This window comes from Piliocolobus tephrosceles, chromosome 2 (assembly GCF_002776525.5).
Source record: "Piliocolobus tephrosceles isolate RC106 chromosome 2, ASM277652v3, whole genome shotgun sequence".
NCBI lineage: Eukaryota > Metazoa > Chordata > Mammalia > Primates > Cercopithecidae > Piliocolobus > Piliocolobus tephrosceles.
Window position 1 is genome coordinate 90,765,031 of NC_045435.1, and position 15,205 is coordinate 90,780,235.

General features: G+C 40.6%; 1 protein-coding gene and 1 long non-coding RNA gene across 3 annotated transcripts in view; both read left to right on the top strand.

Moving 5' to 3' along the window:
- LOC111555609 overlaps positions 1–1,753 on the top strand; it is a 65,320-nt gene extending 63,567 nt beyond the window's left edge. The window contains exon 3 of the long non-coding RNA XR_002735568.2: positions 1,662–1,753. This is a non-coding gene — a long non-coding RNA (uncharacterized LOC111555609). The remainder of the gene's footprint in view (positions 1–1,661) is intronic.
- A 12,860-nt stretch (positions 1,754–14,613) lies between these two features.
- Positions 14,614–15,205, top strand: part of LZTFL1 (leucine zipper transcription factor like 1) — an 18,951-nt gene continuing 18,359 nt past the window's right edge. For both annotated transcript variants that reach the window (XR_002735567.2, XM_023231842.2), the window contains exon 1: positions 14,614–14,782. Coding sequence is in view for 1 of the 2 variants with exons in the window: in XM_023231842.2 (XP_023087610.1) it covers positions 14,615–14,782 (168 nt within the window). In the remaining variant the exon portion in view is untranslated. The remainder of the gene's footprint in view (positions 14,783–15,205) is intronic.

Genomic DNA, 15,205 nt, shown 5'->3' on the forward strand with positions numbered 1-15,205 from the left:
TTGAGACACGTCTGTTCATGTCTTTTGCCCACTTTTTAATGTTTTTTTTTTTTCTTGTAAATGTATTTAAGTTCCTTGTACATTTTGGATATTAGACCATTGTTACATGGATAGGTTGAAAAACTTTTCTCCCATTTTGTAGGTTGTCTGTTCACTCTGATGATAGTTTCTTTTGTTGTGCAGAAGCTCTTTAATTATATCCCATTTGTCAATTTTTGCTTTTGTTGTGGTTGCTTTTGACGTTTTCATCATGAAATCTTTGCCTATGCTTATGTCCTAAATGGTATTGCCTAGATTTTCTGCTAGAGTTTTTATAGTTTTTGGTTTTACATTTAAGTCTTTAATCCATCTTGAGTTAATTTTTGTATAAGGTGTAAGGAAGGGGTTTAGTTTCAATTTTCTGCATATGGCTAGCCAGTTTTCTCAGCACATTTATTAAACAGGGAATCCTTTCCCCATTGCTTGTTTTTATCAGGTTTGTTAAAGATCAGATGGTTGTATATGTGCAGTCTTATTCTGAGATCTCTATTCTGTTCCATTGGTCTCTGTGTCTGGTTTTGTACCACGCTGTTTTGGTTACTGTAGCCTTGTAGTGTAGTTTGAAAGCCTCCAGCATTGTTCTTTTTGCCTAGGATTGTCTTGGCTATATGGACTCTTTTTTGGTTCTACATGAATTTAAAAAAATTTTTTTTTCTAATTCTGTGAAGCATGTCAATTGTAGTTTAACGGGAATAGCATTGAATCTATAAATTACTTTGGACAGTATGGCCATTTTCACCATATTGATTCTTCCTATCCATCAGCATGGAATATTTTTTCACTTGTTTGTGTCCTCTCTGATTTCCTTGAGCAGTGGTTTGTAGTTCTCCTTGAAAAGGTCCTTCACTTCCCTTGTTTTCTGTATTCCTAGGTATTTTATTCTCTTTGTAGCAGTTGTGAATGGGAATTCATTCATGATTTGGTTCTCTATTTTTGATGTATAGGAATGTTTGTGATTTTTGCACATTGATTTTGTATCCTGAGACTTTGCTGAAGTTGCTTATGAGCTTAAGAAGCTTTTGGGATGAGACTGTGGGGTTTTCTAGGTATAGGATCATGTCATGTGCAAACAGAGACAGTTTGACTTCCTCTCTTGCTATTTGAATATGCTTTATGTCTTTCTCTTGCCTGATTGCCCTGGCCAGGACTTCCAATACTATGTTGAATAAGGGTGGTAAGAGAGGGCATCCTTGTTTTGTGCCAGTTTTCAAGGGGAACAGTTTCAGCTTTTGCCCATTCAGTATGATACTGGCTGTGGGTTTGTCATAAATGGCTGTTATTATTTTGAGGTACATTCCATCAATACCTAGTTTATTGAGAGTTTTTAACGTGAAGGGATGTTGAATTTTATCAAAGGCCTTTTCTGCCTCTATTGAGATAATCATGTGGTTTTTGTCTTTAGATCTGTTTATGTGATGGATTACATTCATTGATTTGCATATGTTGAACCAGCCTTGCATCGTGGGGATGAAGTCAACTTGATGGTGGTGGATAAGCTTTTTGATGTGCTGCTGGATTCAGTTTGCCAGTATTTTATTGAGTATTTTTGCATTTATGTTCATCATATCCCTTTGATTTTTTAAGATACGACTTAATTTTTAACTTGAACTCTCATTTTCTAGGGAAGGCAGAGAAAATCCATCAATTTGTACCCTACCCACCCTTTGGTGACTTTTCCAAGAAGCTGGGCTAAGTTCCAGTAAGAGAAAGCTCTGTAAGTTGACAAGTGCATCTGACATATTATAATTATGTTTTGGTGGCGGTTGTTACTGTTTTTTTTTTAATTATTATTACTCCAGATTAGATGAATGGGGCAAGGAGAGTAGTATAAAGAAGGGAATGGTGATGATTTTGAGTTATTTCAGGTGTAATCCTAGGAGGTGCTGGAAGCAGCAGAAGAGAGAGGGGAACTCATAAACAATTCTGAATCATCTCATTGGCAGATAGTGATAAAATGGTTAGTGGTAGAATGAGACCAAGATATACTTGTGGATTATGAGTTCTCTTTAGATGTGTTGAATATAAATAGTTTTTGAGAACCCCACTTGGAGAATACCTGCAAGTTCCTGCAAATATAAATTGGGAATGCAAATGAGAAGTGTGGTTGGAGATGCAGATTTTTTTTTTTTTTTTTTTTTGAGACAGAGTTTCACTCTTGTTGCCCAGGCTAGAGTGCAGTGGCACCATCTCGGCTCACTGCAACCTCCATCTCCCAGGTTCAAGCGATTCTCCTGCCTCAGCCTCCTGAGTATCTGTGATTACAGGCATGCGCCACCACACCCGGCCAATTTTGTATTTTTAGCAGAAACAGGGTTCCTCCTTGTTGGTCAGGCTGGTCTAGAACTCCCAACCTCAGGTGATCCACCTGCCTTGGCATCCCAACGTGCTGGGATTACAGGCATGAGCCACCATGCCCAGTTGGAGATGCACATTTGATGGTCATCCTCAGATGCGACAGATGAAACCCTGGGAATGAATGGAATTACACAGCCAAGGGGGATACATGGTAAGACAAAGCAGCTGAGGAGAAATTTCAAGGGATACCAATTTTCAGGGGTTTGCAGCAGAGGAGCCAAAAACGGCCAGCAAGAAACTATAGAAAGGAAAGGGCAGAGTAGCAAAAGCCCAGGAAATGGTAGAGGAGGAGGTGTCCAAGGTGCAAAATGGTGCAGACCTGAGATAAGGCATTCGATTTGGCAGCCATTAGCTCACTGGATGGCTTTTGAGAAGTCTGTTTCAGTAGGGAGGAGGAGAGAAAGCCAAAATGCAGAGTGAATGACATATGATGTGCAAGAAGTCAACAGAGGCCACTCTCCGGAGGAGTTTAGCAATAAAGAGGAGGAGGAGGTTAGGGCAGCTGACTATAGAAAAGGTGTGGACAAAGGAAGAGTTGGTTTAGCATTCTTTATGGTTTATCATTGTTTATGGTTTGTCATTGTTTTATTTTTTAATGTGGAGGAGACTTGAGAATGACTTTAAACTGAGGAAGGATCAAAGAAAAGGGAAGAAGATGAAGATACAGAAGCCAAAAAGAAAAATCTTAGGGGATAATTGATGGAGCTTGGTCCTAGCAGAGGTAGAAGGGCTTAGATGAGAACTGGATTTAGTTAACCTTGGACAAGAGTTCTTGCGAATCAGTAGAGCAAGAAGAGAAGAAAATACATGGGTGTCCTACAGGAAAAGATGAGAGCTTAGAATCTCTTTGTAGCCCCATGACACTTATTACATGTTTAATAATTTTGCTCTCTACATCTGTGAAAAGAGTAAATAGTAAACCATGAATGATAATCGTTGCTCTCACAGTAAGTCACACCAAAATTTCTATGCACCTTGCCTCAAAAAAGATGTTTCCCCTAGTGTAGCAAGAAAGTGAGCCTAATGTTCATCATATTCCTACATGATATACCTTTGTGTCCCTCAAAAAATATATGGTGACTTTCTGTTTAATTTTGCTATTAAATATCTGAATGAGACCTGCCCAGTACATCTAATTCAAATCAAAGAAATATTGACAGGACCTTACCAAAGCCAAGCATGCCTGCTCAAAGAAAGCTCATGAAAAGGGTTATGAAACAACTAATCAACCACAAGTAAAGCCCTTCCTTCTGTTCCACCTACCCCACCTTCAATGTGAAAGGCCTGGGTATCTTCAGCCATCTGGAGAAAAATAAAAAGAAGAAAAAGCTAAAAATAGTGAGCTGCAACCAAAATGAAAATATCTGAATGTTGGTAACAGTGTTTGAAGAGGAAAGGGCATGTTCCTTTGAGTGGTTTCCATCTAGGTCTCATGGCCTGAAATGTCTGCCTAATTTCTGATTTAAAGAGAACAGAAATGAGTACTGGCTCTTAGAAAGAAGGTACCTTGATTGGGGTGAGCACATAAAACAATGGAAAAAGTGACAAAAGGGGCTTTGCTATTACCTTTTGTTTTCTCATCATTAAACTGTAAAAGTAATGCCTATTTGCCTAACAAATAAATTCAGGTTATAGACATATATAAAGTAGGGATCAACCACCTCCCATACCTACTGCCACTCTAACACCTCTTCCCACATTTTGATGTGAGGAATTTATTGCTTTACCTTTCCAAATTTGCATGTATGTGTGTTTATAAAAATGGGATCTTACTATTCTCCAACTTGACTTTTTTTGTTTTCACTATATGTTATGGAAATCTTTCCATGTCTGTGCACATGGATTCTTCCTTGTTCTTTTGACAGAAAACTACTCTTTTATTGCTCCATAATATATTTAGTCATTCCCCCATAAGAGGATCATTTAAACTATCTCAAGACTTTTTTACCACAGAAAAAGCTGCTGTAAACATCTCTGTACATACATCTTTGTGGTCTTGTTGTTTCTTAAATTGCTGGCTTAAAGGGTGTGTACATTTTCAGTTTTGATGAAATTCCAGATTGTCCTCCAAAAAACGTCATACTAGTTTATCCTCCTACCAACAGTTTTTAAGACTGCCTTCTTCCTCATGCCCCAGACACTACTGAGTGTTAATACTCTTTAAATATGTCCTTGCTTATAGATAAAAGTACTTTCTTTGAGCAGAAGGTTAGGGGTATTAAGGGAACTTCCCTTCTAGAAAAGTAGCAGGAGAATCATATGTTAAGATTTAAGAGAAGTGGGGGAGATGAACATGTGGGGACTAGGAAAGCTTTAGGAGACAGCCACTTGGGTGGAGTGGAGCAGGAGCTGACCCACAATATCCAAGCATCTAAAAAGCCCAGAGAAAATTGGGGGAAAAAATGTCAAAAAGTTTTTATGAAGCCACTACAGTTGTTTTGTGACTTTTCTAGTTTGGGAACAAGAACAAAAAAAAAAGAAAGAGAGAGAGAGACAGGGTCACCCAGGCTGGAGTGCAGTGGTGCGATCATGGCTCACTGCACCCTTCACTTCCTAGGCTCAAGCTATCCTTCTGCCTCAGCCTCCCAAAGTGCTGGGATTACAGTTGTGAGCCACCGTACCTAGCCGGGAAAAATTTAAGGTTGGAATCCATCAGTATGTTAAAATTGAGTCATCTGGTGAGAAACAGAAACTTCTCAGGGTTAAAGGATCGCACGAAGGCTCTGACTTGAGACCAAAGAGAAATGAGTCAAAGAGAAGGACTGATGGGCCAGAAGAAAATAGAAGATTCAAAGATCACAGGTGGCCAGGAGCGGTAGCTCACTCTTGTAATCCCAGCACTTTGGGAGGCCAAGGCGGGCGGATAACAAGGTCAGGAGTTTGAGACCAGCCTGGCCAATGCAGTGAAACCCTGTCTTTATTAAAAATACAAAACTGAGCTGGGTGTAGTGGCAGGCCCCTGTAATCCCAGCTACTCAGGAGGCTGAAGCAGGAGAATCGTTTGAATCCAGGAGGCAGAGGTTGCAGTGAGCCGAGATCACGCCACTGTACTCCAGCCTGGGTGACAAAACTAGACTCCATCTCAAAAAAAAAAAAAAAAAGCTAAATCACAATCAAGTTAGAGGCAAGGTTTAAGGGCAGTGAGAGAGTTAGAGCAATAATCAGAGAGTTGGTGATGATTAGCGAGGAGCATTTCCGAGTTCAAAATTTCAGCAAGGCATGGAACAGCTGCTGGCTATGATGGGGTGTGGGGAGCAGACAGGTCCTGAAGTAAAGTGGAGCTAAAAGTTTCTGAAGAACAGCAGGTAGAGTCACGACAAAGGGGTGCTATGTGGGCCATCCATCAGGGATGGCAAGACAGGGTGGAGTCATTCTGCAGGTCACCTGCAGAAATCCCAAGGCCTGATTGAGTATGCTTGAATGAGTGAATGATCTGGATGCTGAAGGGTTGATGGAGAAGAAGGAGCAGCAGAGCAAGAAACAAGAGCTTCATTGAGGGAGGGCTGGTTGAGAGGTGCTTCACTCAAGGGTCAGGAGGTGACTGTGAAGCATGTACAGACTACCGGCCACCCATAAGTACAAGTGTCGGGAGGGGGAGGGTGGAGAAAAGGAAACTTTCTCTTTGGTGAGGAGTCTTCAAGGAAAAAGCTGATGATCTCAGGACATCAAGAAATATATTGTGAATCCCACAAGACATTCACTGGAAGCTGGAGAGGAAAAGTGTTGATTAGGATTTCTATCAGGCAATTTGGGGACACTGAAATGATTGAATGTGGATCAAAGGAATTAGGAATCAGGGTATCTGAGAATGGATAGAAGGAAGGAATGGTCCACATGGAGCTTTCCAGTGAAGGTGTACTGGTGCCTCTCCATGGTGATGCTGCTGGGAGGAGGTGTGAGAGTGAGACTTGAGATCAAGTCCCTCCATTCTGCAGGGACTGGGGAGATTGTGTATTTGGCTGGTAGCCTCCGCACACTCATGCATGTTCTTCCATCAGCTCACTACATGACCTTGTAAAAGTCACCTACAGTCACTTAGCCTCCATTCTCTCTCTTCACAAATAAGAGTAATCGTAGTATGCATCTCATGAGGCTGTTTGAGGATTAATCATAGCATGTTAGACATGAAACATGTGTTACTGGAACACAGTAAATATGCAATCCATTAAACTATAATTACTCACATTGTAGAAGGTTTTAAAACATATATCCATTTTGAAGGGGAAAGTTTTCACAATATTGTAAATTCTCACAATATTGTAAATTCTAAGTAACAAATACAACAGGCACATGGAAAAATCTCTCCAACACACAAACACAACCTTCTTGTGTGGATACGACAGTGATCCTAGTAAAAACAACTATCTCCATAGTTTTGATGGTTTCTCTTACACAAAATCAATTATAGAAATTCATACGTTAAATATCTTAAAATGCAAAATTTTTCTGTCTTATACATGCAGATATTTAATTTCATGTTGTCTTCTGGTTTATATTCAGTCTCACTGTTTTAAAATAAAACCAAATTATATCACATAAGAACAACTGGGAACCATTTATCTTCATTTGTATACACGAAAAATATCAGTTCTGTGTATGTTAGCTGTTCAAAGTTACTCTCCACAGCCTTATTTGTGGATGATTTAATGAAGATATTCCTACCACGTTTCTGCTAACCCTGTACGTGGGTTAGTTTTGCAGGCTGACCGGGTGGAAGTCAGATAAATTCCCTCCATTCCTAGAAAGACATTCTCCAATTAGCTTAACACTAGTCCCTTAGATTGGTGTCTTAGCTTCAATGGTAGCAGTAGACCAGATATGAAAGTTTTCTTTATATCACCCTGGGTTTTAGTGTGTTCAGTTATTTTTTTCCCTGTCCAGGTCATTTGTTTTCTACTTGATATTTTTAGCAAAGCAGTGACATTTTGGCAACATTGGCTTCTAAAAGTAGATGCTCACCTAACATTGGGGTTTGTAAGGAATCCACACACTGGGCTGTTTCAGGTATCGGTGCCCGAGTTTGCTACGTTCCCTTTGTCCTTTCTACCTTGCTTTTCCCAGGCTAACATTTGCTAATCCCTGAAGATTCAATTCAGGGATTTTCCTCTAAGCTTTCCCTGAAACCCTACATTGAGCTAAGTGCTCCTTGCCTGGTTTCCTAAAAGGTGACTACATTATATGGACATGACAGGATCCTCTAATGGGTCTGTCTATCCTGCTGGATGGATAGCATCCTTGAGAGCAGGGACTTTGCTTCATCTTTGTTCTCCTAACAACCAATAGGCACTTTAGACACAGGGCCGATGGCCTATAAAAATGCTTGAAATCAGAAATACACAGTTGCACCTGAACAACATGGGTTTGAACTGTGTAGGTCTGCTTATACATGGATATGTTTCGATTAATATATTGGAAAAAATTTTGGAGATTTTTGACTATTTGAAAAACCCCAAAGAAATACCAAAAAATTAGGATTTTAATTAATGCACAAAATATATGTACAGACTGGTCTATTTTATAATTCACTACCCTAAAATATACATAAATCTATTACAAAAACATAAAATTTATCAAAACTTATGCACAGAAACACTTAGCGAACACATGGCATCATTCACAGCAGAGAGAAATGTAAACAAACATAAAGATGCAGTATTAAACCATAACTGCATATAATTAACTGTAGCACACTTTGTACTACTGTAATAATTTTGTAGCCACCTCTTGTTGCTATTGCAATGAGCTCAAATGTTTCAAGTATCAGCTTAAAATATCTGTGAGGCTAATTATCTCCACCTGAGCAATTCATCTCTTCAGTAAATTATGTATCATAGCAAAAAGTGATCTCCAGCAGTTCTTGCAAATTTTGTGTGTAGTGCAATACTGTAAGCCTTAAATAAGATCATGGGACCCATACAAAGTGTCACTAATGATGCTGGAAGTACTCCCAGTAAGCAGCATAAAGTCATGATATTACAAGAAAAAGTTGAATTACTTGATATGTACCACAGATTTAGGTCTGTGGCTACAGCTGCCCTCCAGCATAAGGACCATTGTAAAAAAGAAGAAAAGGAAATTCATGAAGGCGTCACTGCATCTACTCCAGTTGCTGCAAAAACCTTGTACTTTTGGTGAACTACCTTTTAACCTTGTATTAAAAATGCAGCTTTCATGTGAGTGTAGGATTGCTCTAAAAAAGGCATCTCTAATATAGTTTGAGAAAAAGTTAAGTCATATATGAAAACTTAAAGAAAAAGGAAGATGAAGGATCTGAAGCCAGAGAATTTAGTGCCAGCAAAGAATGGGTCGATAATTTTAGAAAGAGGTTTGGCTTTAAAAATATCAAGACAATGAGAGAAGCAGCTTCTGCCAACTAAGAGGCAGTGGGTGAGTTTCAAGACACCACTAAGAAAATTATTGAGGAGAAAGGATAGCTGCCTATATAGGTTTTTAACGCAGATGAAAATGCCCCCATTCTGGGAAAAAAGATACCACAAAGGACATTTATTCATAAAGAAGAGAAATGAGCACCAAAATATAATAGGAAAGGATTATCTAACTCCACTGTTTTGTGCAAATGCAGTGAGGTTTATGATCAGGACTGCTCTTATCTATAAAGCTGCAATCTCTGAGCGTTGAAGGAAAAAGGTGAACACCAGCTGCCAATCTTTTGGTTGTACAAGAAGAAGACATGCACAACAAGCACCCTTATTCTGGATTAGTTCCATCAATGCTTTTGTCCATGAAGTCAGGAAGTAGTTTTCCAGTAAGGGACTAACTTTTAAAGTTTCCTTTTTTATTGGACAATGCCCCTGGCTACCAAAACCCCATGAGTTCCATGTCAAAGGTGTTGAAGTGGTCTACTTGCCCCCAAACACAATGTCTCTAATTCAGCCTCTAGATCGGGGTCATATGGACCTTTAAGGCTCATTGCACATGGTTCTTTATGGAAAGGATTGCCAATGCTATGGAGGAGAATGCCAGCGGAGAGAACATCGTGAAGGTCTAGAAAGATTACACACCACTGAAGATGTCATCATTGCTACAGGAAAAGCCGTGAAAGCCATCAACCTCGAAACAATAAATTCCTGCTGGAGAAAACTGTGTCTGGAGGTTGTGCATGAGCCAAACAAGGAAACCATGAAAGAGATTGTAGATATGCAAAATAAGAATGGGGGCAAAGGGTTTCAAGGTATGACCCTTGGAGAAAGATTCAAGAGCTAATAGACCCACACCAGATGAATCAGCTGAACACAAGTTGATGGAGATGAGTGCTTCCAAACCAGTAACAAATGATAAGACGTAGAAGTAGTACCAGAAAACACATTGACATTAGACAATCTGGAAGAAGGGTTTCAATTATCCAAGACCGATTTTAACTTCTTTTATGACATGGACCCTTCTATTATACAGGCACTGAAACACGCAAATGGTGAAAGGACTGGTACCATATAAAAACATTTTTAGATAAACAAAAAATAAAAAGTCAGATGGAAATTATGTATTTCCATAAAGTTACACTGAGTGTGCCTTTCTCTCCTGACTCCCCTTCCACCTCCTCCAACTCTTTCTCCTCTGCCACCCCTGAGACAGTAAGACCAACCTCTCTGCTTCCTCTTCCTCCTCAACCTATTCAAAATGAAGACTTTTATGATGATCCACTTCCACTTAATGAATAGTAAATATATTTTCTCTTCCTGATGATTTTCTAGTATTTTCTTTTCTCTGGCTTACTTTATCGAAAGAATATAGTATATAATACATATAATGCATAATATATGCTCTGAACTATTTATGTTACTGGTAAGGATTCCAGTCAACAGCAGTCTATTAGTAGTTCAGTTTCGGGGGAGTCAAAAGTTATATGTGGATTTTTTACTGTGCATGGGGTCCGCAGCACTATCCCTTTTGTTGTTCAAGGAACAACTGTAAATGCTTGGGCTCAAAATATAAAAAGAAACCTATAAATTAGTAATTGTTTTATGGGATGTCTTCAAAATGTAGCATTAAGTCAACTAGAATTCAATAAGTAGTTATATAAAAATATAAGGGTTAAGTCATGAGAACTAAATAATTCATTCTCAGAAACTCCTAAAAGTTATATAAATCACCTCAAAGTTACATTTAACATGGGAAATAGGGATAGCTGAATATGTCTGCTGCCTTATGATATGCTTTCTAAAAGAGGGCATGTCCGGGGCCAAAAGCAACCCACAAACACAGTGTCTGGAACCCAGTAGGAATTCACAAATGTTTGTTGAGATGTTCCTGTTTATCTCCAATTCAATTCTGCAAGCATAGCTCAGAGCTTATTAAAGGCCAGCCATACTATGTTATTATATAATCAATATTTCTTCCTTCAAGGAGCTTGCAATATAGTAGTGGGGAAAACAAACTCATATAAGTTGGCTAAGAATGACATTTCCGTTTGAGTTCACTTTATTTTTCATATATTATTTATCCATCTCATTGAGAAAACTTCCAGTCATGAACACAGCTTGTACTAGGCTATTCAGCTCTTTCAATAGGACTACACAGCCCCAGCTTTGTAGGCAAAACTTCCTGAGCAAATTTGATTTTTTGTTTCCATTTTCTATGATGAAATGCAATCGGTGAACACCCTTACATTGACAACAGTCCAGGGAAACATTTATTGAAGACCACAGATCTAGGAAGATCCACATTTCTGAATGACACTCTTCTTAAAGGTGCTCCACCCTTGTATAAGCTGTCAGTATATCTCTTTTTGTAGTTTGCCACTTGTAATAATAATAAATCTAAATGTACATCTCTGGACACTTCCACTGCAGCACCTGATAAAAATCTGGGTTCCCTGTTCAGGACAACTCTCAATTTCACAATCATCACACTCACCCACAACTTTTCCACACTCCTGTTAAAACCTAACCCAAATTCCACTGCCTTCTGGAAGACTTTTCTGAATCTCTCCTCTCCAGTCTCAACAGAAGTAAACTATCTCACACCCTCTCTGAACTACCCTACTACTAACTGTCTGCTTTGAAATTATTCTGCAAGTTTGAATTCTCCCTTGACTTGATTATAAGGCCATTTTTGAAAGAGACCAATCCCATCTTGTTCATTGCTCCCTTCCCCATCGTATCTTGCGAGTCCAGCTTCCCATTAACAGCTGCTGAATGTACAGACTGAACTTGTGGGTTTAACTGAAATGCATATGCATAAGGGAGTATGGAAAGAGAATTTGGTGCATATCATCATGTTAATTTTTCTTGTACTCTACAAGAAGGTATTCCCCACAACCAATTCTCAACATTTTTTGAGGTAGGCTTCTCATTTTGATGGTTTTGGTGTTTGTTCCCTTGGGGTGTTGTTAATGCATTGAGATTATCAGTGAAACTAATCTATAATTTGGGCTAAGTAATTGCCAACATCCACACATTCTTACAGGGAGTTGTGTTTTATGGTGAACCACTTCCTCGCTTGACCTCCTTTAATACATGTGATAGTGATTTCACTAATCTAATTTGTCAGCACTCTCCAATACTCTGCCAATCATTAAGGTATTTTGAAAGCAACTGAAAATAGCCTCTTGCCTACTGCAGGCCTACTCAAATGCTATATCTCCTGTAAAGAGTCCTCTAATCTTGGCCATTCTCTTCTACAAGGTCTTGGCTACTTTCTCAGTAGTCAAGATGTGGCAAGATGGGGAAGTTGAAGAGAATTTGTATGGTAGAATTTCATGCAAGAAGTCATGCTGCAAAGATTCTGTCTTCTTAAGAATAATCTCCTAAATGATTTCCCCTATTTTCCACCTACTACCAGTTCAGTATTTATCAAACTTTTCTCTTTCCCATATAACCTTCAAGATTTTTACATTTTCTGTGTATCACTTATATATTTTTTTTTACTTAATCATTTTCTTCATTTCCTGTTTCTACTTAAGCCTCACCTTAGTCCCCCCACACCCCCCAAAAATTTATAGTGTGGGGGCAGCTGGGGCTTTCTGAGTCCCTCCACTTCTTCCCTCAGATTTCCCCCACAGATTTTTTCCTCAGACTCACTATCATGGCCACAGAACTTTGCACACAACAGGGGTTCTGTAAATAGTGGCAGAATGAGTGAATCTGTTGACATCCCTGAAGAGGCCATGATCAGCTTCCCATTTCTCCTTTTGCCAAGTCTAGGTTGCAAACACCCTGAAATTGGTGGTGCTAGTATTATAACTGGTAACTTATAAAGTTGTAAGAGTCTCATTTCATAATAATATACAAAGAATTTATCTTCATTTTGTGTTGAACACTGCTAAAAGGTACAAAAGGAACTTGTGTGCCCCCCTCCAAATTCACACACACACATACACTCACACATATACACATTTTAGAAAACTGTCACAGCAATTAAAAAAAAAATAAAAACAGAGCCTAAGAAGATCACTAGTAAAGTAGGGTGGAGCTGTTCTCCCTCACGGCTCGAATTGTTTGCTTTGGTGACCAACCCGCACTAGTAAACAAACTGAAGTACAAGTTCAGCCTTTTCATGAGCCAAATTCATTACTTTAAGACCAAAAATACATGTTCACATTTGCTGTCACTATTTAGACAGCTTATGTAACAACATTCAACTCTGCTGGGTAGATTGGCTAATGGTGATAACCTCGTTGGTACGGAAGATTTTAGATTGAAGCAGAATTTTAAATTACAGTAACCAGCTGATGGAGTTTTGCAGAACAACTTAAAAAATCCCCAAACCACAAATGTAATATTTGCATTATACACACACTCCTTTCCTTCCCCTGAATTAATAACACTTCGCAAGCACAGGATTTGGCCCTGTGAGAAAATAAACGAGCTTTTCAGCAATGCGCACTGATGAACAACTTTGTTTACTGATCAGTCATAAAAGCTTTTGTGAACTTCATCTCGCACCCACAACACCTTGTAAAGTGACCCTCTCACTAGGTGAACACAAGGAATGTCTACAGAGGAAAGAACCAAGTATTATGAGGATTAACTACTAGAATGGAATGTGTCTATTAATAGCTCATAATAGGCACTAAATAATGGCAACCATCATTATCAAATTCAACAACACTCACTAAACAGAAATGGGGAGGTGGGATGGTAAAGGGGAAGTTTAACTGAGCTTGGAAGGGGTTAATATGCAGGGTTGAGAGAATCTGCCCTTAGGAATCTTGCAAGAAGACAGGGATTCTGCCCAAATGCCATTGCAGTGCCAAGGATAGGGAGCCTAGCCAAAGGTAAAGTTGGGCATACCCACGCCACTGCCTCCAGGCCATCCTTCCATGCCTTGGAGGGCTCCAGGTGAACCTTGCTTACTGTTCTTGTGTTCTCCTTGTGTTCAGCACAGGAGAACCTTGCTTACTGTTCTTGACCCAAGGCTTGAGATCCTTCTGTGGGCAAATGCCTGCACATTACCTCTGGATCATCTGAGTGAAGGACTCTGAGTCCCTGGTATTTGCAATAATAGATCTCATCCTACTCTTGTCCTTCCAAGCCAGTGTTTCTAAGAGTGGTTCTGATCTGTGATCACTCCTGGAACATCGGTTAAAAACTGCAGATCCCAAGGACCCAAGTTAGACTTGTGAATCAGAATTTCTGGAGATGAGGCCCGGGAATTTGCTCAACAAGCTTCCATAGTGGTTCCAGGCATATGGAACCTTTTGAAATCCACTGCTCTTAGAGAAAACCCATGCTTTTTGCATTTTTTTTAAATGGGAAAAGGTTGCTAGAGACTTTTAACTGGAAATATAAGAGAAGATAATAACAACAACGACAACAGTAATAATAATGGGCGGTCGTAGGGAGGGGTCGTTTGAAGCTCTATTTGAGAACCTGCAGACGTTGATGTTGTTGGCCTGTCTCAGCCACCTGATGCTCAGGTAGGAACTCCTGAAAAAAAATATGTCTGGGCCGCGCCCTATGAGACCATTGAAAGGTCTGGGATGTCCATTGCACCATTGGGGTCGCCTAGGCCACAGGAAGTTTTGGACGAGAACTTCCCAACAATCCACAAGCCGATGCCCCGAAGCGCGCAAGCGCGGTGGCGCCCCAGGCAGCTCCAGGAAGCACAGCCCTCCGGTTACCTTCTGCAACCGCACTCAGCTCCCAAAGGTGAACGTGGCACAAAAAGGTGGGACTTCCGGCCCTGGAAGCCAATGCGCACGTGGCAGTCGACCGGTTACGCAATACTTCCTGTCGCGTGATCCTCAGGACCAATGAAAATGCATAATTGCAGTCCACATGCCTCGGTTTCCGTTAGCAACCAGAGGCTTCTAAACAACCTACCCTCCTTCCCCATCTTCTGTGGTCCAGCTATCCTCGGCGATCCCAGACTTGGCGGGCCACCGCCTGGCGCCTCCCGTTCCTTTAGGCTGCCGCCTGCCGCCATGGTGAGTAGCCGGCCCTCAGGAGCCGCACCGCGCCCAGGAGAGAGCGCGGCCGGGACTGGAGACACTGAGCGGGTGGGCCCGGAATGATTACGTGGTCTGGTTGGGTCTGGCCGCTCCTCAGCCTCCCTGAGAAAGGGAGGCTGCACCGGGCGCGAGAGGTTCGGTTAACCGCAGCCCAAGCCCTTCTGGGGTAATCCTGGGTGAAGCCTTTTCCCAGCAGCCCAGCCGCGTCGCTTCGTTTCTCTCGCTTGCCGGTGGGGGGAGGGGGGACGGAGCCAAGTCACAACTCTTAGGTGGCAGGTGAAAAGAACTAGAGGAAACTGCTGGCGGCCTAAGGTGCAGGGCAGGGTTCTCACTCAATTTCAAGAAGCTCCAGGTTTACGCATACACACACATTAACACATACGCAGGGTTCTCACTCAA